Raw genomic sequence first — 26852 nt, 5'->3', positions numbered from 1 at the left:
AACAGCAGCCCTCATGACGTTTCTTTCCACAAAGACCGGTCTGTTTAGAAACAATCAGCAGTACTTAAACTCCTCCCTCACAGGTGCGTCTCAACCTGTAATGACAAACTGTCTCCGCCCCAGAGACGCAGCACTTCCCCATATTTCTTTATCAAACTCTTTCACTTTTCATGTTGCTGTGAAGCAGAAAGATTTAAGGTAAGATAACAGCCTCTTTGATGCTTAACTTGTCTTTTACAGGTTTAATTTTTGTAATTATCTTTACATATATTAAACCAAATGGGGAACTAGAGTCAGTTCTGATTTTGTAAAGGTAATTTATTCAGAATAAAAACAATCGTAGACTGGTGAGAGAGAAAAACCAGTTGGTGCATTTAAAGAGCAAATACATGTTGCAACTTGATTTAGTTTCCAACTATTTCCTGTCTCTTCAAATCTGTTTCTTTATTCTTATTTGTAGTACAATTACATAATATTTCCTCATTACAAAAGTGTTAGAATAATTTTATTTAAATCTTCTGTAGTCGGGTAACCAGGCCCAAGTAGTGAAATCACTGCGAAGGTCTATAGTTTTATGGAATGTTTCTTATTTTTTCCACAAATTTATTAGGTATTTTGAGGCATAAACAAAACAGAAATCATAAAATAATGGGAACATGACCCCACCTCTCACAGAGGTCCAAAAATCCTTGTAAACAGAGATTAGCCTTGACTTCCCCCCAGATGTTGAAGTGACTTTTGTTTATTGTTCTGTAACACGGCATCAGGTTGGCATTCAGAGAACTTCACCTGACTGACTGAATGTTGTTTGGCCAGTAATTCCTGTTTATCAGGTGGTTCCAAGACTTATTCTGACTAAAATAATTTGAAACTTTTGTTCATTATAAGTTATTAATCATGATTATCAACAGTTTGGAGAGCATGTTCATAGGTATAAAAGATAAAACTTAAAATCAGGCAGGTACATGACATTTCTTTTAAATATTTATTAGGAATATTCTTCCTTTTTTGCCAGTTCTCTTCCTGCTTCTTTGTTTGTTGGTTCTGCTGTCAAATGCTTATTAGCTAATAGTTTTATTGAGCGATGTGAAGAAAACTATATTTGCTGAGCTGAAGTTCAGGTGAGTGAATTGTATATCCTCTGCGGATTAATGTTAATGTGCAGATTGATGTGGATCTGAACTCGGCATCATGGATCAGAGTGAGGAGCAGAAAGAAGGAGAAACTTTGCCTAAAGCTGAGAATCAGAGCAAAGCTAAGAGGTGAGACAGATGGCCGCCTTTTACTGTTTTGTCTTCACTCAGTCCATAAAAAGGCATCCAGACTCAACCAACTTTACTTACAGCAAACAGTATGAAGATGAACTGGATCTAGAGCTCTGTGAGAACAGGTCTCTACATAATCTTGTTGATTTTAAATCAAACAAGCCTTCAAAGAGGTGAGCTATAAATCTGTCTAAACATCTCAACATATACAGCATTTCACCTTTATGACACTATGACACAATTTTACTTTCAGAAAAAAAAACATATTTTTATTGTATTTTTGTCAGACAGGATCTGATTCTGCTTTGGTGATTTAATAATTCAACAGGTCAGTCAGTGATCAGACCTGAGTGAGCTCAGTAAAACAGCAGCAGAAAATGTTGTTAATCACAGTTGATTCATGATTTAGTTATTAACTTTACAAAATCCTGATTTGAGAAGTGCTTTATATATTCTTGTTTGTCTGTATTGAAACTTTTTTTTGCAAAAGCGGGGAAAAAAATGCCATGAATTTGTTATATAGACATGTAAAGTCGTATTCCAGAACCTCGGCCTTAAAAAACAACAACAAAAAAACATATTTATATTTTGAGGGAGCTGTTGGTCGTCTGATTAAGCTGAAATGGTTCTAACCTAATAAGGTGTTCCCATATCGACAAGGACAAAAAGCTCCCAAACAAAAACAAAAAGCAAAGTACTTTATGACCACATCAAGTATTTTTTTAAAGCAGTGTTTAAAAATCTTTCTGTCTATGATTGTTTTACACGACAGAGGTCAGCATCCATTTTCCAGCTGTTCATCTGGATATCAGTCAGAAATAGACCAGCCTCCATCTCCAGATGAGTGAGTTGTTTGTAAATGTTTTGTTTTTGCCTATAACTATTTTAACCACCTCAGCTACATATGAGCTGAATACAGGAATCCCAGATGGAGTTATGTTTTTACCAGCATCCAGCTAGCCTTATTTATTTACTGTTAATATCCAGGTTACTTTAAATAGATTTTCCATTACGTCTTTATTTGTGTCTAAAGGCAGTAGTTCCTATTGTGACAGAACTCTGTTTGTTTTCTCATTGCACATATTTTCTTTTTGCAGACACACCTAACAGTTGGAATGTTTTTTTGTATCCTGGTAAAGACTCATCCTACAAACATGAGACAGTATTTTAGATGCTAGAGTGTTTTACTTGTGTCCTGAATAGGTTACACTTTGAGATTCGCCTTAGATTTGAACTTTTCAGCTGGTTAGGTTAATCTTCACCATAAGATGATTTGTCTATAAGATGAAACTGGGAAAAATAAGGCGAACAGAAGTGGAGTAGAGGGATAGGTGATGAAGAATGAAAACAGAAAGTGTTGTTGGGTTGGCAGGGTGGAGGTAAGACAAGTTAGTAGTCAAGAGATACTTACAGATGTCTGGACAGCTACAGCTAAAGTGGTCTGGAAGACAGAGAAGCAGGTGCTTGGTATCATCTGGAAGGAGTAAAGTCGATAACGAGATGGTGGTGGAGTGAAAATGTCCAGGAACATATGGAAATAAAGAAGTTAGAAAAGAAGAAGTGGGAGAAAGACACAGGAGTATCAGGAGATACAACATATTGTGAAAGTAGTGGTAACAAACCCTAACAAAGGACCAATAATGACCTATGGTAGGTTGGACAATAAGGAGGGAAATAATGATTCGCATCGGTTGGTGAGGTAGAGAGATAGAGGTGGGAAGGATGAGAAGAAGGTTAGCATTTCTAAGTGTAGGGATGACAGATACCAAGTGATGGGAAGATAGAAAGAGTATTCTTAGAAGAAGGTGTTCTGGTCTGATGAGGTTCAGACCTTTTTCTCTATTTTATGGTCAAAACAAATGTAGAACAAAGTATAAGGCTAATCTGTTGAAGCTCACTGGTATTCTATGCAATACTTTGCTATTTAGGATTAATTTTATTACCTGTCCAGATCTACAAATAACTTTTGTTTATTTTTGCCTGTTTTGTGTGGAGAACTGGATTGTGATAAAAGTCTTGATGGTTCCTCCACAGACTGAAGATCTCAGAGGCCCCTAGTGGTCAGAACGCCCAACAGCATCAAACATCACTGGACTCCATAATTATGGTCTGTATATTTACTTCTACTGTTTTCTCTCTGTTGTGTTCATATGGTCATCTCTATGCTACAAACTGTGAACTAGTGGATTGTTAGTCTGACTTATGGCCCTTTTCCAAAAGCAACTAGCAGGGCAGTGTGAATCGGCTCAGTTCTGCTCTACAGAGCAGGTGGTTTTCTATTACCACTGAGTAATAGCTCTAGTAGGCGATGTTAGTGTCAGGACAATGTGACCCAAACATGACGTCCTTCATTAGCAATGAAGGAAATGGAAGCTGTGTTGAAAATTCTGCTCAGTCTTTTGGTCAGATTCAGTCACTGAATCTGTCACTGGATAATCCAGCCACTGGATTATTGTAAAGGAGTGGCTCTTGTAATGTGGCTCCTGAGTCCACTCTCTAACCAATCAGAGACCATCAGACTTCTGTCATGTTTTTCTGGCACCACAAAACGAACTTTGTGTGATTACTAGCCTCAATCGGTAGCTGCAAGCAGAAAACAGCCATAAAGTCTCTCCCATGTTTTATGGGTAACCATACTATCTCTTCTATAAAACTGTTCAAATCCAAACAGTCAGCACATAGTCATGTGGTCGTAAGACGTTCATATTTGTACAAACCTCTTATACAGTGCAGAGTACCTGTTGGACCCCCCGTCCCATTTCAGTATACATCACTCCCCTGTCCAAAGGGGTTCCTACTCTTTCCCCCATCCTCTATTTTGATTGTATGAAATGGTCATGGAATTACAGCCACACTTTTCTTCTGTTTGAAACTTTTTAAGTTATTAAAAGGTTTTTATTGCATCAAAGCATGTGGGTGTGGGCCAACTTCAAAATCTGACCATTCGCCAGGGTGGAATAACTTCCTATATGTCACAGCTGCATAAAACTTTATGTGTGTCATAACAGATCACCACTGACCCTGTTAGAGATTTTTTGGTATTATCATTTTGTTTCAGGTTAAAGTGTTCTCTTGTTTAAACTGTATGTGTGAACTGACCTGGAAGTCACAGCTGCCTGTTATCTTCATGTGAAACAGTTTGACCGAGATTTGAACCGGGCTCAGATCAGGGGCCAGATGTTAAATTGTTTTACGACCTTTGCTTTGTTTAGGTAAAATGTTTTACGACCTTTGCTGTTTTTCCTCTGCTGTCTATCTTGCCTATCCTCCCTCTTTGAAGTTTGAGAATAAAAGACAAGCTGTATCCAAAGAGAAGCAGAACGCTCTGTGAACAGCTCTGAGAAGCAGTTGACAGAGTCTTCTCCTTTTGCTTGCAGAAGTTTAGTCATAAATTCATATACGTTGTCTGTGGTTCTTTTATGTAGGTTCTAGGAAAATACCTATCATTTTGGTGCCGAAACCCGGGATCTCTCATACCGACCGCTGTCAGGCAGAGGAAGGCGCGCTGAATCCATGCATGGCCAGAGTCAATTGGACCTGGAAAGAAAGACCCAGGAAGTAGAATTCTTCGCTGGGCCAGCGACACATGTCCGACTTTGTCTGCCAACGGCGGAATGACGAGATCCGACTGGACAACCCGAAAACTACAGAAACGTAGGTGAATTTTAAAATGGCTATTTTAGTGGTTTGAGTTCCCTTGTATGATGTCGCTCTGCTAAAACTCTGTGGTTTGAGAATCCTTGTATGATGTCGCTCTGCTAAAACTCTGTGGTTTGAGAATCCTTGTATGATGTCGCTCTGCTAAAACTCTGTGGTTTGAGAATCCTTGTATGATGTCGCTCTGCTAAAACTCTGTGGTTTGAGAATCCTTGTATGATGTCGCTCTGCTAAAACTCTGTGGTTTGAGAATCCTTGTATGATGTCGCTCTGCTAAAACTCTGTGGTTTGAGAATCCTTGTATGATGTCGCTCTGCTAAAACTCTGTGGTTTGAGAATCCTTGTATGATGTCGCTCTGCTAAAACTCTGAGGTCTGAGAATCCTTGTATGATGTCGCTCTGCTAAAACTCTGTTCGAGGAGACCCCATAAGGGTAAGTCCTCAGGCGGATAGGAAGCTTGTCATTGCTGTGTGGTTTTGATTTTTTGATGGGTAAAATATCACTGGTGCTGAGTTATCTGACAAGGCAAAAACAGATAATGTTGCGCTAAATCGTAGTCATTACTGTGCTTATATTGCTGGTTTGCTACTGCTGCTTTGTGTGTGTGAGAGTGATTGGAGGTTTAAATACCGCTCTGTATTTTACCTCATATAAAACAGTGGAATTAAACAGCAAACCTCTTGTGGATGCAATAGGCAAGATTCTCCCACTCGAAAGAGTCGAAGCGGGGAATACCACAACAAGGTATTTTAATTGCTGACCCACTGAAAAGATCTCCAGTTCATAGGACTCCCTAGGAGTCAACGAACCTGGACCAAATTTAAATAATTTCAAATAAATAATATTTTTAAGCTGAAATTGCAAGTGTTTTAAATATGGGAAATAAACATTCTTGTAATTCATCACTCGGTAAGGGCGCCGATGGGGATGAAAAGTACATGCTGTCCAGGTTTCCTGGTAGCACTGTACACATGAAAAAATGGAGAAAGAAATATAAAATAGATGGAAAGCTAAAAATCGATCAATGGCAAACAATTGTGGGAATTTTGGAGAGTAGTGTAGAAAGAAAAATGGGAATAAAAAAAAAAAAAAAAAAGGAGAATGAGCTGAGGTGTGCTAAATTATGGTTAAATGAATCTAAAAACTTAATTATAGAGAAGGAAGAAAATAAAGTAATTCCAAGCACACGGAATGCTGCAGCGGTGCAGGGAGAGCAAGCTCCTGCAGCCACCTCTCCCCTGGCTGCTTCAGCAGCTCCGTCTGCCCCAGTATCAGCCGCTGCTGTTCCAGCAACACGACTGTATCCTTCCCTAAAGGAAGGGACACAAAACTTATATATCTTTAGACCCTGTACCTTAGAAGAGGTCAGGAAAGCTGTGAAAGGATCAGATGTTTTTCACCTGGAGAAATTTGGAGGTTTATATACCTCTGCCTTTTCCAACGACCGGACAAAAGGCCGTGGAAGAGGCAGAGGCAGAGGAGGTCACGATAGGCGAAGACCCCAAAATAACACCCCACAAAATCTACGGTATTCAAAAGGCTGCTGGATTTGTGGCAATATTGGTCACTGGGCAAGAAACTGCCCTTCAAAGAATGTTGCACGGGGCGACAAGAGGGGTGGTGGAGTGAGGAGACCACAAATAGGAGAAATCTTCAGCATGATCAGACTCTACCACACCCCAAAAACACAAACCCCCAGTCCAAATTGATGAAATGCTAGAGACATGTGCATGCAGTTTAAGACGTTAAGTAAAACCATAAAAGAAATTGAATTCCTGTAAGAAATCAACGTATGCAAAATAATTTTTAATGCTACTAATGTTAGGTTTAAACCTCACAAGTGAGAAATAATTTGTTTTAAGAAATACTGATGTTTGTTTTGTTTTTCTTTTTGAGCTTCCTACACCTTTAAAGAAAAACCAGTAAAGAGAGGTCTCACTGAAATAACAACATGGGAACAACTTCTTTGTATGCTAAAAGTGGAATCATGACTTTCCTGAAGGAGGAGAAGCTGAAAAATAAAACTAAATAATAAAATTGTCCTCAGAGAACAATGTTTAATGTATTGTGTCGGAATAATATTATAACACCAACTTGGTGAAATGATTCTTAGCTGTCTATCTGGAGGGGTCAGCGGTCAGAGTAAGGTACCGACCTGGACATTGTCCAGCCTCGTAACTCTTAGGCCTTGAGAGGAGGGCTGCCCGCTGACTTCACAGTCTGCAGCACTGAGATCAACAAATTTAGAGAAATCCATTGTTCTCTGGTGAGACGTGTCTTAGATGAAGTTAACTTAAACTTACATTCTACATTTTACAAGTTAATGGTGAACATGATGAAAGAGACTACAGCTTTTAACATGTTTCATGTTTATATGTGTTTGAATAAGGAAATGGTTTATGACTTCTTAAAAAGTTGGATAATAAGTGGCTAAAAGCTATACGATGAAAAGTAAAGAAAGTTATAATTGACTCTTATTTGCTTCTTTCCTTTTCCTCTGTCTGAGCCTCGCTGCGCTGCGTCTGACCTCTGACCTCAGCTCAGATCTGTCCTGCCAATCAGATGACTCCCTCCTTTATCACCAGCCAGTTGATAAAGAAGCGAAAAAGGACAGGACGATTTCTACCAACTGGACACTGAAGGCAATAAAGTGTCCACTGGTCCTAATTCCTTGACATCTGGGAACTGCCATGCAGCAAAACTACTGTATGGAGTCCTGCTAGACGTTTGGAAAAAGAAAGCAAACTGAACTGTTTGCCGCTTGTTTCATTGGTGGACTAAGGGACGGTCTGGACAACTTATACATAATCCAACACCAGAGCCAGTTGGACTGACAGGGAGCTGGAGAAGAGACAGAGGGAGGACCAGCTGCAGCGACGCCAGCAGCAGGAGGGGGAAGCGAGAAGCAAGACAGAAAGGAGAAATGCAGATAAGTTATACACACACACTGCTGTGACACACACTGCTACTGTAATGAGGACTTGTTTGCTTACTTACTAGCAGGAAGGAATTATCTATTTAGAAAAGAACATTTTGAAGGTTTTAAGGTACAATGTTAAATAAAAATCTTTCATTTTGTACCCATTAACTCAGTCCTTAACAGAAGGACCAGTGATCCTTTTAGGGCCCACGAGCCATAGATTGGGAAACTGTGAAGGAAAAAACTGTAATGGTTAAAAGTTAAGAAAAAAAAAACTGAGTGTGATACGGCTAAATTACACCAACTAAAATTCTTAGATTCAAAACTAATAATGATTTGCAAATGTTTTATTTTCTTTGAAATAAATATACAAGTTTGGAACTAAATTAAACATATCTAAGTGTTGAACTTAATTGATATTGCAGTGTTGAAATACTATGGAGTATTTCTTTGCATTTAACTGAAACGCTTAACTTAGAGTTTAATTATATAAAGAATCTATAAATTGATTGGGATTGTGTTTGTGTGTTTTATATTGGGATGAATGACAATTATTTTGAGACGAGAGAAATTTTTCTGCTAAATTGAGTAACGGATAAAATTATTGACCATTTAATTTTTTATAAAAAACTTACATTGTTACCTTGTCTGAAATGCGAGGTTAAGTGAAAGTCTGAGACTTTAAGCAACCTTGTAAACGGCTACTAAAAATGATGATTGTGATTAAAAGCAACATTTTCTAGACTTCAGTCTAGAACATTTTAATCCAAATTTGATTGATAGTCAATAAATTCAAAAAGAAATGGAAAATTAGAGGATTTGAGGTTTTGGTTTAATTTCAGGATGGTCATTTTTATTTAGAAAGAGTTATGCTTTGATGAATTTGATAACATCTACAGGGAAACCAGTCACCCATGCATCCTTGCTTAAGAATCTTTTGCAGGCCATACATTTACCAGCTGAACTAGCAGTTTGTAAGTGTGCAGCGCACACCACGGAACAGGATGAGGTTTCAAATGGCAATAGATTAGCTGATAAAGTAGCAAAGGAAGCTGCAACTGGGAAGCATGGGGGAGACAATTTCTCAATACAGATAGAAGATCCTCAAGTAATAGACAAAGCTGTGTTAAAAGACATGCAAGATAATGCTCCAAACGCAGAAAAACAAATGTGGATAACTAAAGGGGCGACACTGAATGATGATAACATTTTTTCAGTAAATAGAAGTCGGTCCTTCCAAAATCTCTATTTAGAGCGGCAGCAATTTTGACACATGGACATTGTCATGTGTCAACAGGGGGATGGTCTCTATGCTACAACAGCATTTACCACATTACCACATATGGATTAAATTCTTACTTAAAAAAATTTTTTGTACTGCATGTCCAGTTTGTGTCAGAAACAATCCTCAAGGAAACATTAGACCAAGAAGAGGAAGTTTCCCAAAACCCTCATCCATTTCAAACAACGCATATGGACTTTATTGAACTCACACAAAGTGGACCACATAAATATTGTTTGGTGATGATTGATGCTTTTTCTAAAAGAGTTGAAGTAGTTCCAGCAAAGCCTGCTTTTGACAAAATTTATGGGAGAGCTTACATATTGCCTCTGTTTGCTCCAGACTTACAGAAGCTGATGAAGAACAAACATTGGTAGATTATATGATCAGGATCCTGAAACAGAAAGAGGTGTTAAATGCAAATTTACTGCCGTCTGACTGTTCTCCTCTACAGGAAATAAATAAAACCACCCCCATCCAGCCAGGAAACTGGGTCTACATAAAGGTCACCAACAGTCGTAAAGACCAGCTGGATACATCTCAGTCCCTGCAAGCTGCAGAGAGTGTTTGAACCCCTAAGTAGGCGGAGGGAGGAAGGCCGGACTTCAAAGGGGGGCTATTTTTTTAGGGTAGCTCGTCTCAAACCCGGTGAAGAAACGCTTAAGATTCCCCGTCTTTAGGTTGGGGGTTCTGACATCTCTGTGCACCGAGCAGCAATGGGGACTCCATATGCCAGATGGATCTTCTACTGCGCTGTGACTGCAGCATCAACCTGTGGTGGAAACTAATGAATAGAACCGCGTACGAGGGACATGCTGTGAACTGCTATGTGTGTGCGCAGCTGCCAATCGCCACACACAACTCAGGTCTGCGTGTAGGACACATCACGGATGACAAACAGATGTGTCTCTATGGCCTGAGCACACAACCACGACTAAGCGTCCCCATGCCAAAGGGATGCAAATGGTGTAAAAATGACTATTCTGTTCTACTTCAGATAGGAGATGCCGTGAAGGAACTTTTTGGATCTATGAACTGTTCCTTTAATGCTGACGTATTTCCATTTCCACTAACCGCATGGAAAATACCAGAGACCATTTCTTTAGCAGGAGCTAAACCCGGGTCTCTGAGGAGCTGCGTGTTCAACAACGGACACGTTTCTCTTGGAATGTTACCTTGGAACTTGTGTAACAGAGTTTACACCCACTGCGAAACGACACCGGATTACATCAACTGCATCGCCTGTAGGGGTCAAAGGATGACTCCACACTGCAAAGTCTGGAAGGACAACCTAGACTGTGACAACTTGCTTCAGGAGAGGAGTTTCAACATCACGCATAAGACAAAGAGGAAACAGGAGACAACGCTGTGCAGTGCCATAGTGCCAGGAGACTATGGTTCACGGTGATGGCAGACTGGTACTTCTTGTGAGGAAATGGAGCTTAGCTGCCCGCTCCAAGCATGCAGTTATGCCAGAGGCCTCACTACGGACACTGGAGTTCCATGGGAAATTCAAGATCTGGACCGGAGGTGAAAAGTTCATGCAGAGCATGTTCCCAGGAGTTGGATTAGGAGAAGTTCAGGACCACGTTGAAATCAACAGATATGGATTACTGCAACTCATCAACAGCGCACACCGGCTGGCAGACGGCTCCATGAGAGGGCTGACTGAACTGAGAAACATGGTTTTGCAAAATCGTGTTGTGCTTGACCTGCTCACAGCCTCTCAGGGAGGTGTTTGTAAAATCATTGGCCCAGCGTGCTGTACATTTGTTCCGGATGAAACAGGAGCTGGTGGAACTATTTCTGATGCTCTACATGGCCTGGAGGAACTTAAACATTGTGTAGACGGTGCTACGAAAGGATCACATCCTTTTGACTTTCTGTCTTGGTTCACGTCTGGGCCGTGGTGGACTTTACTGTTGAAGATTGTTACACCAATTCTGACTGTGTTGATTCTTTTTTGCCTGTTTACAACTTGCATCATGTCATGCCTTCGTAGCATGATGCTAAAGACATTTAACACAGCCATGATCAACTATCAGATGGTCAGGGTAATCTCTGACACCGATGAAGATTACATGTCTCTTCAGAGAGATGAAGATGAAAAAAAAAAAAAATGTATGACGATGTCCTGTAACTAATAAACAGATGGAATCAAATGTTTTATGACGCCTACACCGAAAATGTGAAAACAAGTGGTGCTAGTGATGAGACACCTGCATTTGGTTTATTTTGCTGTTTCTTTCTTTTGTTTTTGTTCATTTCATTTATTCATTATATTAATTTAGTCATTGTGTAACTTTTATGTTTAGACTAGGGAACAAAAAAAAAAAAAAAACATTCTTGCATTTATTGGTTCTATTTTATTTCTTTTCTTTTCTATGCTTGGCTTTTGAATAGGGTTTACACACATGGTAAAATGATAAAAAGGGGGGAATGTTAGAGATTTTTTGGTATTATCATTTTGTTTCAGGTTAAAGTGTTCTCTTGTTTAAACTGTATGTGTGAACTGACCTGGAAGTCACAGCTGCCTGTTATCTTCATGTGAAACAGTTTGACCGAGATTTGAACCGGGCTCAGATCAGGGGCCAGATGTTAAATTGTTTTACGACCTTTGCTTTGTTTAGGTAAAATGTTTTACGACCTTTGCTGTTTTTCCTCTGCTGTCTATCTTGCCTATCCTCCCTCTTTGAAGTTTGAGAATAAAAGACAAGCTGTATCCAAAGAGAAGCAGAACGCTCTGTGAACAGCTCTGAGAAGCAGTTGACAGAGTCTTCTCCTTTTGCTTGCAGAAGTTTAGTCATAAATTCATATACGTTGTCTGTGGTTCTTTTATGTAGGTTCTAGGAAATACCTATCAGACCCCAATCACAAGATCAATTAGTGACATCACCTTAGCCCCACCCTCTTTGGATAGAAAGTCAGTTGTTTTCCTGCTAGTTGTCTTCCTTTTATTCTGTGATTCATACAGATTTAAACCCGTTTCTGATTACATACATTTACTGAAAAATATATAGTATCCACCCTTTAACTGAGTGAAGTTGCCCCTCCACCTTCTTCAAATCAGACAAAATTGGTATCTGATTTGACATCTTCAAAGCCAAAGCTGCACAAATGACATTTTTTTGTTGCGAAACAAGCACCAACTTAGCCAAGCTGAGTTTGTGCAAATAAATAAATACATTTAAATGTGAGCGGGGCAGGGGAGTGGCTGACCCCTGGTTGTTGACTTACACCATTTTGTCTAATTTGAAGATGGTGTGTGTGGGGGGTCATGTGGGGGCTGGTTGACCTTTCATGACCTCTAGAAGCATTCCTTTTTATCTTTAAAATGATAGCATCTCAAATGAAAATTTTTGTTGCGCAAACGTTTGACACCAATTTTGTCTGATTTGGAGAAGGTGAGGGGGGTAAGAGGGGCGAGCGAACTTCATCACGTCCACCACCTTAATGATTTCATTGTATGTTATATTATTTTTCTGTTTTAGGAGCTTAAGAAGAACATATTCACTTTTGTGGAGAATGAGCTGGAGAATATTCAAATGGTTCTGGGTTCAGATTCCCCAGAAGGTCTAGAGGGGAATGAGGATGATGAGGGTGAAGATAAAGAGCAAATGAAGAGGAGCAGAAAAGCTCTTGAGAAGATCATACAACACTTCCTAAGGAGGATGAACCAGGAGCAGCTGGTTAAGAGTCTTCAAACCAGTAAGATGATTTCTCTAGAGAGTTAATAATGCAGGAAGATTGATAAGTAAATTTATCTTTCAATTCATTCCTTATGTTAGAGTTAGTTTGGTTTTAATGGAGGACATTAAGGATATTTAGCCAATAGGTATAGATCATGTCTGGGACAAGTACAGTTCAATTCTTAAAACTTACACAAATTTGAGTCTTTGTCTTCAATGTTATATGTACTGGTTGGTTACTGTGTGAACTTCTAGTTCATTGATGCCATATGATGCCTCCTTCTCTCATATGCTTCTTCAGCATTGTTGAAGAAGCATATGTGGTTCTACTTTAGGTGGGTCTAATCTCATTTTAGTACCACAGAGAGGAGTCTTAATGGAGGTGGAGAACATCTTGTTTGTTCATCTACCTCTCTTCTTACCCTGATGTTCCTATCATTCTGGAAGAGAGTAAATTTGGACTCATCAGATCAATTGACCTTATGTCACTATAGAGTGCTACCTTTATGCTGCCTTACAAATTAAAACCGTTTTCTCCAGTTAAAATAATTGATTAAACGTTATCTGTTCAGTACCCTTGAGTTCCCTTCAGATTGTGGGAATCCTCATTCTTACGCCTGACTTCTATTGATTTTTTTCCTTTGATTTTATTTAACTGAACACTTAAAGGTTCAGTATACATCACAGCTGCGCAAAATATATAACTTAAGTGATCACCAATTACAGTCATTCAGGGTTTTGTTTCCTTCCATTTTTAAATAATGTGTTAGTCAGTTTTAACCCTACTTTAGTAGTCTGTGGATCTCCTTAGATGTTTCCTCTGTTTGATACCAATGATTTTACCTTTCTAAAACAGACTAGCATCTTTTCCACAACATTAGAATGTGTCTTTTCACATGGCTGTTTAAAAAATAAGAAGCTACTCATTGCATCAGTTGGATATAGAGTAACCATCCTGTAGGTGTAGGAAGCTCATATTTTCTTCAATTATATTCAGGTGGCATTTTTTTCTTATGGCCAGACATTAGGATTTAAATAATTGGTTCTTAAATGCTTTGTTTCATGACTTATAAAAATGAATTAATCAGAAACATTTGTGTAATTTCTACATATATTCTACATATATAATGTTTTAAAATGAAATACAAAACAAGTGAAAAAAACATTTTAATTGTTTTGCTTTGTTTGCATTCTTTAAGGATCACTCACCACATGCCAAGAAACACTAAAGTCTAATATGAAGAAGAGGTTTAAACAAGTGTTTGAAGGGATTGGTAAATCAGAAAAGTCCACTGTTTTGAATAGAATCTACACAGATCTCTATATCACAGAGGAAGGATCAGAAGAGGTCAATAGTGAACATGAGGTCAGACAGATTGAAGCAGTGTCCTGGAAACCAGACAGACCAGAAACTAAAATTAGACATGAAGACATATTTAAACCCTTGCCTGAAAGAGATGAACCAATCAGAACAGTGATGACAAAGGGAGTGGCTGGCATTGGGAAAACAGTCCTGACTCAGAAGTTCACTCTGGACTGGGCAGAAGACAAAGCCAACCAGGACATCCAGTTCATATTTCCATTCATGTTCAGAGTACTGAATCTGTTAAAAGATGAACAGTTCAGCTTAGTGGAGCTTGTTCACCATTTTTTTAGTGAAACCAAAGGAATCTTCAGGTTTGAAGAGTTAAGGGTTGTGTTCATCTTTGATGGCTTGGATGAGAGTCGACTTCCACTGGACTTCAAGAAAAATGAGATCCTGACAGATGTAAGAAAGTCCACCTCAGTGGATGTTCTTCTGACAAACCTCATCAGAGGGAACCTGCTTCCCAAAGCTCACCTCTGGATAACCACACGGCCTGCAGCAGCCAACCGGATCCCTGCTGAGTTTGTTGGCATGATGACAGAGATCAGAGGATTCACTGACCTAAAGAAAGACGAGTACTTCACTAAAAGATTTAAATATAAGAAGCAGGCCAGATTAGTAATCTCTCACATAAAGAAATCCAGAAGCCTCCACATCATGTGCCACATCCCAATCTTCTGCTGGATCACTGCTACAGTTATGAAAGACATGTTGAACAAGAAAGATGGAGAAGATCTGCCAAAGAGCCTGACTGAGATGTACATCCACTTCCTGGTGGTACAAGCCAAACTGAAGGTCATCAAGTACGATGGAGGAGCTGAGACAGATTCAATCTGGAGTCCAGAGAACCGGAAGATGATCGAGTCTCTGGGAAAACTGGCTTTTGAACAGCTACTGAAAAGAAACATGATTTTCTATGAATCAGACCTGGCAGAGTGTGGCATCGATATCGAAGCAGCTTCAACGTACTCAGGAGTGTTCACAGAGATCTTCAGAGAAGAGAGAGGACTGTACCAGGACAAAGTGTTCTGCTTTGTCCACTTGAGTGTTCAGGAGTTTCTGGCTGCTCTTCATGTTCCTCGGACCTTCATGAAATCTGGAGACAATCTGCTGGAAATGAAATCCAAGGATTTAGAAAAACAAAACCATGAATCTTCAGAGACAGACATTTACAGAAGTGCTGTGGACATGGCCCTAGAGAGTCCAAAAGGACACCTGGACTTGTTCCTCCGCTTTCTACTTGGTCTTTCACTTTATACAAACAGGCTTCGCTTAGGAGTCTTTGTGATGCAGACAGAAGAAAGTTTAGCAACTAATAAAAACACAGCCCAGTACATCAAGGAGAAGATGAATAATGATCTATGTGTTGAGAAAAGCATCAATCTGTTCCACTGTCTAAATGAACTAAATAATCAGACTCTGGAGGAAGAAATCCAACAATCTTTACAAACAGGAAGTCTTTCAGCCCACCAGTTGTCTCCTGCTCAGTGGTCAGCACTGCACTCCATGCTACTATCATCTGAGAAAGACCTTGAGACATTTGACCTGAAGAAGTACTCTGCTTCAGATGAAGCTCTACTGAAGCTGCTGCCAATAGTCAAAGCCTCCAGCAAAGCTGTGTAAGTACAGATCAATTAAATCAAATCCATTTTTTTCTATTTCATTGTATAAACCAGTGAACAGCAGAATAATGAAGCATTTCTCTGGGAACTATGGGAAAAACCATGTGAGAAAGCAGCATAGATACATTGATAGAAGGTTGCTTTTTTATGTTTTTACTGTTGTGTTTTATTACTTTGAGACACTTATGTGTATGAAATGGGTTATTATACCTTAAACTCAGGGGTGGAAGTAAGGGGGTACAGCAGGATACTGCATACCCCTAAAAGATTTAGAGGGGGTACGCAGTACCTGCAAGAGAGAGGAGCGGCTCTCTGCTGTAAAAAATTAGTGTGCACTGTGCAGCCGTGAGAGCACCCACTAATTAGCCGTGACTGGTTCGTTTTTCAAGAACAATCTAAAACAGTCTTAATCAGTTAATAAATAACTTTATCCCTCTTTCATATTGTTTCTGAACTGTTCGTGCTTTGCTAGAGCCGGGCTGCAACATGTCGATTGCGGAAGGTTTTGAGTCGATCTCAGCATCAGGTGATAAACTGAACGCCGCCAGGAAGCTGAGAGCAGCACATCCTCCTCTGACTTCTTATCAAAACGTTCGTAACTTTATTAAAGAACAACAACAAAACGTGTTCAAATTAATGATCCAACAACAATAATAATCTCAATGATTATTGTTTCAACAAGGTGTTGCGCAATTCTGTGAGCTTCGGTTCCATTACCAAAGTAACTAGCAGAGCAGGAGTTTAAAATGAACTAATCAACCACCGCTGTGTTTATGAGAGGCTTATTAATAATTGCAAAAAATAAATATCAAGCCTGCAAATCTAAAATCGTAACGGAGTGAAAATTTTAACGTAATCTCTGGTCGGCTTGTGGAGCGCAGGAGGTTGCCATGGCAACGGGTGTGCTTTCTTTAATGACAGAGAGTAAAAATATGCAAGTGGTTTAAAGTTGATCATCTGTTCGGGTTGTTTTCCTTTGTCTTGGCGCATCTCAGCCGCTGTAGTTTCTGAACGTTCAATAAACGACAAACTTGGACTAATTACCTCGTTCTATGTGAGTATACGTCATTCACAACAAACATCAAACACGGTAAATATGTCTCATTAGGTATTAAACAAATGGAAACAATAGAACCACTTTATGCCAGACATGGACAATGGGATGCACTCCATGCCATGATGTTCAGGATTTAGGTCTCATGGCATCTCAACATGTCAAGTGGGCTGAGGGAGATACAGCTTTATTTTGTAGCAATTCAAGAGCTACCCTGCTTTATATATATATATGTTTTTATTTCATCATAGTACCCCCAAGAATTTAAAACTACTTTCACTCCTGCTTAAACTCTATGGCTTCATTTTCTTTTACAACTACTCTGATACTCTCTGTGATGCCTGCTGCTAGCACATGCAAAATCCTCATTAATAGAAAGTGGTCTGCAGCACTTTTAAATGTGCAATCAGTGGCACACACAGTTGTTGTAGATTGCTTGCAACATGGCCACTCATTACAGATGTGATTATCCTTTTTTGGAATATTTCAAGATCAGGACCATAGTGCATCAGCCCAGAGGTCATCTGTCTGTAACCAGACCCTAAGACTTAGTCCATCAGGTAGCACACAGAGACTCAGTCACAATGGCAGTAATAATAAACCAATATAAAGCAACTTACTGCGCGTGTAATTTTGCACTCATTTAGAATCTTTGGTGCAGCAGCTGACATTAAAAGCATAATAATAATAATAATAATAATAATAATAATAATAATAATAATAATAATAATAAATACTCTTTGTATTTATTTTTTCATTTTAGACTCAGTGGATGTAACCTTTCAGAGAAAAGCTGTGAAGCTTTGTCCTCAGTTCTCACCTCTCAGGATTCTTGCCTGAAGGAGTTGGACCTGAGTAACAACAACCTGGGCGATTCAGGAGTGAAGCTGCTCTGTGACGGACTGAAGAGTCCAAACTGTGAACTCAAAATTCTGAGGTTAGTTAAAATTTTAAAATCAGAGGAAGCAAAAGTGAAAATGTGCTGATAAAAGTATTCATAAAATGTCTGTAAATTCTCAGATTTTTTTAAAGCAGCAAAAGACAAAATTTGTAACTTGGTATTTTCATTGAGAAACTCAACTGTGCCATAAAAATATGTGGTGTACTCTAGACCAGTGGTCCCCAACTTTTTTATTATCGCGGACCGGTCAAGACTTGGAAATTTTGCTGCGGCCCGGGGGAGGGGGGACGTCAGATAAACCTTCTGCATGTTGGTGTTCCCTGTAAATCCTGAACTGGCCTTTTTATCGCAGCCTGTGGGGTTTTCCCTGACTTGGAACGAGAATACAACCTGCTGAATGTGACAGGTAGCCAATCAGAAAGCGCGGTGACGTAAGAACAGAGGGGAATCCCAAACAGCTTACATATTGCGCAACTGAGAGTCCGGTGGACATCGGAGATGATATGTGGAAATCTTTATTATTATATGTAAATGTCATTATTATATATGTTTATGTTTATTCAGATATGATATGAAAAAACATATTCACCTCCAAATCATAGTGCAGCAAATAGAGCGGCTGCTCCCGTCGTCTTTTATCCAACGCCTTTTCTTTTTGCTACGTCTTTTCTCTCTTAAAATGACTCCACAAACTATCACAATTTGTTTCTACACCGTCATCCGTGTTTGGTTATTCTAAATTCCGGCTATGTTGTTTTTTTTACTGAATTATCCTCTGGAATAGGGATGTTCCTGACTGGAATCGGTTCGTGTTGCTCCTGCCTTGGAGACACGAACCAATCAAACCTGTTGTACTTTTATCAGCTCTGTGGTCACAGAGATTTGGAGAATCGGCCAACAATTCTTTAATCTTGCCGTCTAAACTAGACTTCAGACTCACAAGCTCTACTCATCTCCTCTCGACCACTGCCCAAACGCTCTCCGACTCTGGTCGCTATGGTAACATTTACATATCCCTTCAAAATAAGATACAGATGCGCCACAAAAACGAACATTTTACTTTCGTGAAAACTTTAACTCACAATACTGACTAACGGAGCCCTGAGCTTGTTTCTCTGCAACGAGACGGTCCCAACGAGTCTGCAACGAGACGGTATGCACAGCCTTCTTGGTCTCTACATGGTAAAGCAGTTTGAAGCTTCATTGCCTCATTAGCAGCTGGTCGCAGAGTGTTACGCAGATCGGGCTTGTAATGTGGGGCTCACCTACCGGTCCAGGATAAATCCATTCTCCTGTCTCTTCTCTGGGCCTTTTCCCCTTTTGTTACGACTGGCTCAAAGTCATAACAAAATGGGAGACCATGCAGGGGTTAAAGTGTAGAAAAATGAACATTTATTAACAAAAACAACAATGGATTGTGGATATCAGTATCAGTGGTGTAATGCAAACGCTTGGATGTGTTGTATGAGTGCATATGGAAGTGTCGAAGTGCAAAAACAAAGACAAACTCAAATGTGCAAAAAGGAGGGGAGCTGAGGCCTGGCAACAAAACACCACAAGTGCCAAGTGGCAGAGTGGACGCTGAAGGCAACCCAGAAGATGGAGACAGCCAGGTTAAAAAACTCTGTGTTCCCAATGAACCTGATCAGCAGCACCTGTAAAGAGGAGGAGCACAAGGACAGACAAAAGCAACACATGCAGCCCAGCCCTTAAGGCCCAGGGCCGTAACACCTTTGCAAAGGTTTCTTATTCATTTTGCTGCTTGTGAACTCAATGTTGGCGCGCAAGTAACCGAGAGAATCCGGTTAAAGGATTTTCAAAATAAAAAATCCTCCAGACTCAATAATACATAAAATGGAAATATGTAATTATTTCTTGCGTGGCCCGCTACCAATTGGTCCACGGACCGGCGGTTGGGGACCACTGCTCTAGACCATGTTTGTTGAGGAGTTTAAGTTTTGTTTTTTAAGTTTTGTTATGCTAAAAACATGCGGCTTTTACATTAATATTGTAGAGATGAATATTTATGTGGCTAATATTTTATCTACTCCAACCTGGCTTGGAGCACTTCCATGTTGTTGAGCAAGTTTCAGTTGTTCATATTTGCAGTTGTTTGTGCTGCTTCTGGTGATTTTCATTTCACTTCTATATCCCAGGGTTACAGTATTTTGTTTGTGGTTGAATTTGTTTAGCTAATTGAAGGTTTTTGATTATATTTTCTATGATTAAAAATGTTTTGTTTGTGGCACCTGCTGGCAACTGTAGCATTTGGTGTGGAACACTAACATTTTAAAACTCATTTTCAATAATAAGAAAATGCTGACACAGAATATCTGTAATAAAAAGCGTGAAGCTAAAAATTTGTCTGACAAAAAGGATGATTGAGGTCAAGGATGCTGAATACACAAATGTCCTGGTATAGATGTGCTATTATATGACACCTGAGCTTTCCATATTTATACCATTTCTTCTCCACTGCTGCTGTAATCATGAGAAACTTCAAGTCACTGCAAATTGCTGATTAAAAATAAGCAGGCAGGTCGTCAGTCTTTTGCAGGGTATTATTACTAAAAGTTTTTGCATTGCTTTGGAATAAGTTATGTTTGTTTTATCTGCAGGCTTTCTGGCTGTCTGATCACAGAGGAAGGTGTTGCTGCTCTGGCCTCAGCTCTGATGCTGAATCCCAGCCACCTGAGAGAACTGGACCTGAGCTACAATCATCCAGGAGAGACAGGAGCTCAGCCTTTGTTAGCTGGACTGGATGATGCAGCCTGGAAGTTGGAGACTCTGAGGTAGGGAAACCTCGACTGCAGCTACACAATGCTTTACTGATAGATACTGGATACAGCCGTAATCAGCCAATGTGATAAATACACATTACTAGCATCATCAATTACATACCATTACAATTCCTTAGTAAAGCATCCAGTCCACTACCAATTTATTTCCACAATGAAACTAGTTAAAGCATCTTGTTAAAGTATTCTTTTTCTTCCACATTTTGCCACATTACCACCAAATTTTAATTCATATTATGTGACACAGCACGACAACTTAACTAACTAAATGTTTAACTGTAACTAGGTGATAATGATGGTTTGAAAGCAAAAAAAAAAAAAAAAAAACCTAACCCTTCTCTCACATTATTGCTGTATCCTATAGATGGGTTGTTACAAACTAAGCTGCACTCTTTTTTTAGAACGGACTGTCTTTTCCCCACTCTTGCATAAAAACCACCTATACGACATAAAAAAGTCACTGATGTGGCTGATGTGAATCTCTTGCCTCTTCCAGGTTGGATTCTGCTGGAGTCCAGTGGTTAACACCAGATCTGAAGAAGTGTAAGTGTGTTTTTCATGTGATTTATGACAAAAAATAAAATCACATGAAATCACATAAATGGGTTCAGATCACCCATTTATTAAAATGATCAATTTATTGATCAGTTCTTCAAGCTGAATCATGTTTATCTTGTCGTTTAGATTCCTGTTCTCTCACAGTCGACCTGAACACCATAAACAAACACCTAAAATTATCTGAAGACAACAGGAAGGTGAAACTTATGAAAGAAGAGGAGCAGCCGTTTCCTGATCATCCAGACAGATTTGATCTCTGTCAGCTGCTGTGTACTGATGATTTGACTGGTCGCTGTTACTGGGAGGTTGAGTGGAGTGGGAGGGTCTATGTATCAGTGAGTTACAGGGGAATCAACAGAAAAGGACTGACTGATGACTGCTGGTTTGGATTTAATGATAACTCCTGGTGTCTAATCTGCTCAGATGAGGGTTATGCTGTTTGGCACGACTGTAAAAAAGTTTTTAAGTGTTCATCCTCCTCTTCTGTCTCTGGCAGAGTAGCTGTGTATGTGGACTGTCCTGCAGGGACTCTGTCCTTCTACAGAGTCTCTTCAGAGACACTGATCCACATCTACACCTTCAACACCAAATTCACTGAACCTCTTTATCCTGGATTTGGGTTCAGGACTCGGACTACTGAGTCCTGGTGCTCATCATTCTTTCTAAGTTAAAGGAAACCAAAAGTTTCTCCCAAGATATGTTTTTAGATTAACATAACATGTAAGCAAAATTATTTTCATAGCACCTTTTAAAAATCACAAAAAGCTTCACAATAAACTAGTGTCTAATGTGAAATTAGGCATGTTCTCCAGGAGTGCATAAAGAACACAGAAGAAATAAATAAGAGATTTATTGATTTAAAAAAAGCTGTCTTTTAAAAGACAGCAGAAATTCTGAAGGAAGAAAGTTTCAGAGAAGAAGCCACTGAACTAAAAGCTTCTTTTTGTCTTCATCTTAGTGAACCAGGCCCTGATCACAGGACCTCAATGATTTTTTGTTTGGTATCTTGAGTGATTTGAAAAGTGCTTTCAGATGAAATGTATTATATTATTGATAAATGGGTGCAGAAGTCCTCTGATATTATCTGGTGCCTGTCAAAGAAGTTGGAAAAATAATCTTAAGTTGCACTTTGAAGTAAATTATCAGCCAATGTTGTTCCATGAAGATTGGAGTTATATTTTAAAACTCGAAGGATTTTGTCAGAACCCTGCAGCAACATTTTAAATAACCGTTCTAACGAGGTTTTGCTAAGATTCAGAGTGTATTCAGTGATAAAACAAATCATAGTTATTTCCATTTCAAGATGTGAGAGAATAGAGATTAGTTCAACAGATGCATCCAATGTTCTTACCAGACATCTTGATTCTTAATTCTTGACGTTTTTTCCTTATGTTCACCTTTCTTATCTAATTGTGTGAAAACCGGTTAAGAAGTATTTTGTCAGCTGCTGAAGTCAATATAATGTCTACCTTCATTGTTCACATGTTTGTTTGAATTGTACCATATTCCAATGTAATAAAACTAGCCAGTCTTTCCTGTGATTAAACTAACAAGTTAGCGACATGAAGGGAGTAAAACACTTGACAATATTTTTCAATATTGATATGTTACTATAAGTGGAACACAAATCTTGCAATACTGTATGAAATTTAGCTTTTTATGGCATTTTATTTATATCTGCATTGCATTGTTTATATTATATTAGTTTGTTTAGTGTAGGTTTGGGTCTCCCAGTTTTGTCTTCCAGTTTTAAAATAAATTTTTTGTTTAGCTTTAATCAAGAAAAATTTTTTTGTTTACTTTGGTGAGAGGTAAACAAAGAATCTCTTAATTTCTAAAATTAACTGGCCACAATATAACCACTTGAAAAGATTCCTTGTTGATGTTAACAGATTTTTAAATGAGGCATTCTCTATATTTGACAATAAAATACATTTAAATTACTTTGGAGTTGTTTTGATCTTTCCACATCCTAGTCTGGAGTCCCTGCTGTACCTGAATGCACCACAAACAGCTGATGGGAAAATAAGTGGAGATTCCTCCTACTTGGATTTATATGCAGCTGACTGGATGCTGATTTTTCTACCATTCCTGGTGGAACTGCATGTTTGCTGAACTTATTATTTGAAGTCCAGTGCCGAGACCCGTCACTGTGAGTCTGGGAAAAATACCAAAGACTGTGGAAGATCTCATGTGTATAAGTGCCAAAGACCAGACATCCAAAGACCCTCAGCAACTACAGGCTGGTAGCACTGACCTTAGATCTGATGGAGACCCTGGAGAGGCTGGTCCAAAGATGATGGTGCAAAGGAGGATTTTAGATATAATCAAGATTATGAAAAAAACCCTCAGCATCGTCTTATTTAAAATGTAAAAAACAATAACAACAAAAAACCTGAGGGTCTTCAGTTGGGAGCTTCTTCAAATTTGATGCAACACAAATTGCTATACTAGATCTTTCCTGCCAACAGCTATCACCATCAACAACTTTTTGAGGAATCTTGAATTAATATTAGTTACAAGATTTATTTTCCCTTTTGGATAAATCAAATATATTTTTTAATTTAATCAAATTGAATCAGATTTAATTTTAAGGTTTATGGAGGCTCCAATTCTAGATACCTACCATGAATTACTCGCCATCTGAAACATATATCTCTGATATCAATAATTTAATTATGACTAGTTTTAAACTAGTCAACTAGTCAACGGGACGTTGTGGGCCGGTGGGCGGAATACTTCGAAGACCTCCTCAATCCCACCAACATGCCTTCTGTTGAGGAAGCTGAGCATGGGGACTCTGGGCTGGGCTCTCCAATCTCTGGGGACGAGGTCGCCGAGGTGGTCAAAAAGCTCCTCGGTGGCAGGGCCCCGGGGGTGGATGAGATCCGCCCGGAGTTCCTTAAGGCTCTGGATGTTGCGGGGTTGTGTTGGCTAACGCGACTCTGCAATATCGCATGGACATCGGGGGCAGTTCCCCTGGACTGGCAGACTGGGGTGGTGGTCCCCCTGTTTAAAAAGGGGGACCGGAGGGTGTGCTCCAATTACAGGGGGATCACACTCTTAAGCCTCCCTGGTAAGATCTATTCAGGGGTCCTGGAGAGGAGGGTCCGTCGGATAGTCGAACCTCGGATTCAGGAAGAGCAGTGTGGTTTTCGTCCTGGTCGTGGAACACTGGACCAGCTCTACACCCTCAGCAGGGTCCTGGAGGGTGCATGGGAGTTCGCCCAACCAGTCTACATGTGTTTTGTGGACTTGGAGAAGGCGTTCGACCGTGTCCCTCGGGGGGCCCTGTGGGGGGTACTCCGGGAGTATGGGGTACCAGGCCCTTTGATACGGGCTGTCAGGTCCCTGTATGACCGGTGTCAGAGTCTGGTCCGCATTGCCGGCAGTAAGTCGGGCTCGTTTCCGGTGAGAGTTGGACTCCGCCAAGGCTGCCCTTTGTCACTGATTCTGTTCATTACTTTTATGGACAGAATTTCTAGGGGCAGCCGAGGTGTTGAGGGGATCTGTTTTGGTGGCCTTAGGATCGCATCTCTGCTTTTTGCGGATGATGTGGTCCTGTTGGCTTCATCGGAACGTGATCTGCAGCTCTCGCTGGAGCGGTTCGCGGCTGAGTGTGAAGCAGCCGGTATGAGGCTCAGTGCCTCCAAATCCGAGGCCATGGTCTTGAGCCGGAAAAGGGTAGAGTGCCTTCTCCGGGTCAGGGGGGTCGTCCTGCCTCAAGTGGAGGAGTTTAAGTATCTGGGGATCTTGTTCACGAATGAGGGAAGAAGGGAGCGGGAGATCGACAGGCGGATTGGGGCAGCGTCTGCCGTGAAGCGGGCGCTGTACCGGTCCGTCGTGGTGAAGAGAGAGCTGAGCCAAAAAGCGAAGCTCTCGATTTACCGGTCGATCTACGTTCCCACCCTCATCTATGGTCATGAGCTTTGGGTCATGACCGAAAGAACGAGATCACGGGTACAAGCGGCCGAAATGGGTTTCCTCCGCAGGGTGGCTGGGCTCTCCTTAGAGATAGGGTGAGAAGCTCAGTCATCCGGGAGGGACTCAGAGTAGAGCCGCTGCTCCTCCACGTCGAGAGGAGCCAGTTGAGGTGGCTCGGGCATCTGGTAAGGATGCCTCCTGGACGCCTCCCTGGTGAGGTGTTCCGGGCACGTCCCACCGGGAGGAGGCCTCGGGGAAGACCCAGGACACGCTGGAGGGATTACGTCTCTCGGCTGGCCTGGGAACGCCTTGGGATTCCCCCGGAGGAGCTGGAAGAAGTGGCTGGGGAGAGGGAAGTCTGGGCCTCCCTTCTGAAGCTGCTGCCCCCGCGACCCGACCCCGGATAAGCAGAAGAAAATGGATGGATGGATGGATGGATGGATAGTTTTAAACTAAATTTGAGATATCTTGCTTTTTGTTCTGACTAGTCATAATTCTAATTAAATACGTCTTAAATTACATAATTGTTCAAGAAGTCTTAAATGTATTTTTAGATAAGGTAGCCTTTAGGACTTGACTTGTACAAATTTAAATATAGATATTATGAAAGAAAAATAATGCCAGGCAAAACTAACTTAAGAGATCTGAAAATGTATTTTGGATAAACTAAAATTCCTTCTAAGGTATATCTTTTCTTTTCAGATATCTTGAATAATTATTCTGTAATCATCTATTGTTGACATAGCATTTTTAAATTTCATTGAAAAAAAAAATGAATAAAGCATTTTGAAAAGGTACAATTTTCACCTTGAGAATAGGTTGACAGGAGCACTTTTTGTTCTTGTAAGCTGTTTTTAAGTGCATTGTGTGCACTTAAAACACACAATGTTTTTAATCAAGTAAACTGGAAATTTAATTTGATTTTTTCCAGATTTCTTATGCTTCAAGTATGTTGAGCTTGCATTCTCCACATGGCCCACATTACTGAGCTATTTCTATATTGTGAAATCCAAAAAAATCTATTTTAACTAGTCGTAAAAAGCTCAAGATATCTTAAGTTATAATTGTGTGACCCTTCAGATGATGACATTTAATATTTAAGGCTTTGCTAAAATACATCAAAATGTAACTGAAGGTCTTGAATTGTTACTTTTACAAGTCAGCATCGCAAATATCCTAAATTACTATTCAGAATAGTCAAAATGTAGTTCTTTTTAGATATCTGGGATGTAGAGTTAAGCGGACGAAACCGATTAAATATTAAAACGGTCTGCCATAGCATTCCTAGCTGATAATAAGATAAGATTGTCTTGTGTTGTAAAAATATAAATGAATAACAGACACAAACGTTTCATTTTAACCTGTGCTTTTCTGTTGCGCAAAAGTCTATGTATCACTGAGTTACAAAGGAATCCAAAGAAAAGAACAGACTGATGACTCCTGGTTTGGATTTAATGATAACTCCTGGTGTCTAATCTGCTCAGATGATGGTTATGCTGTCTATCACGACTGTAAAAAAGTTTATAAGTGTTCATCCTCCTCTTCTGTCTCTGGCAGAGTGGCTGTGTATGTGGACTGTCCTGCTGGGACTCTGTCTTTCTACAGAGTCTCTTCAGACAACACACTGATCCACATCTACACCTTCAACACCAAATTCACTGAACCTCTTTATCCTGGATTTGGGTTCAGGAGTCGGGCTACCAAGTCCTGGTGCTCATCATTCTTTCTAAGATAAAGGAAACCTAGAGTTTCACCCAATATATGTTTTTAGATTATCATAACATGTAAATAAAAGTATTTTCAAAGCACCTTTTT

At 39.9% G+C, this 26852-nt stretch overlaps 1 protein-coding gene across 1 annotated transcript; it reads left to right on the top strand.

The window, feature by feature from the left end:
* Positions 1-107: 107 nt before the first annotated feature.
* On the top strand, positions 108-26852 carry LOC103480603 (uncharacterized). Its single transcript, XM_081599988.1, has 12 exons — positions 108-198; positions 1166-1262; positions 1346-1438; positions 2038-2109; positions 3300-3372; positions 12617-12833; positions 14014-15799; positions 17620-17793; positions 20376-20549; positions 21052-21098; positions 21240-21782; positions 26423-26852. Exons 2-12 carry the CDS (start codon positions 1192-1194, stop codon positions 26770-26772), a joined length of 3600 nt encoding a protein of 1199 aa, XP_081456114.1. The 5' UTR covers positions 108-198; positions 1166-1191; the 3' UTR covers positions 26773-26852.

Source organism: Poecilia reticulata, chromosome 18 (genome assembly GCF_904066995.2).
Source record: "Poecilia reticulata chromosome 18, P_reticulata-male-v2, whole genome shotgun sequence".
Classification (NCBI taxonomy): Eukaryota; Metazoa; Chordata; class Actinopteri; order Cyprinodontiformes; family Poeciliidae; genus Poecilia; species Poecilia reticulata.
This window is presented reverse-complemented; position numbering and strand designations above follow the sequence as displayed.

What these genes read in the sequence shown, in the direction of transcription:
- LOC103480603 (XM_081599988.1), top strand. Translation starts at nt 1,192, where the DNA reads ATGGATCAGAGTGAGGAGCAGAAAGAAGGAGAAACTTTGCCTAAAGCT. An exon ending in TCAAACAAGCCTTCAAAGAG is followed by an intron (nt 1,439 to 2,037) that starts GTGAGCTATAAA and finishes TTTACACGACAG; the next exon opens with AGGTCAGCATCCATTTTCCA. An exon ending in TGTGAACTCAAAATTCTGAG is followed by an intron (nt 17,794 to 20,375) that starts GTTAGTTAAAAT and finishes TTTTATCTGCAG; the next exon opens with GCTTTCTGGCTGTCTGATCA.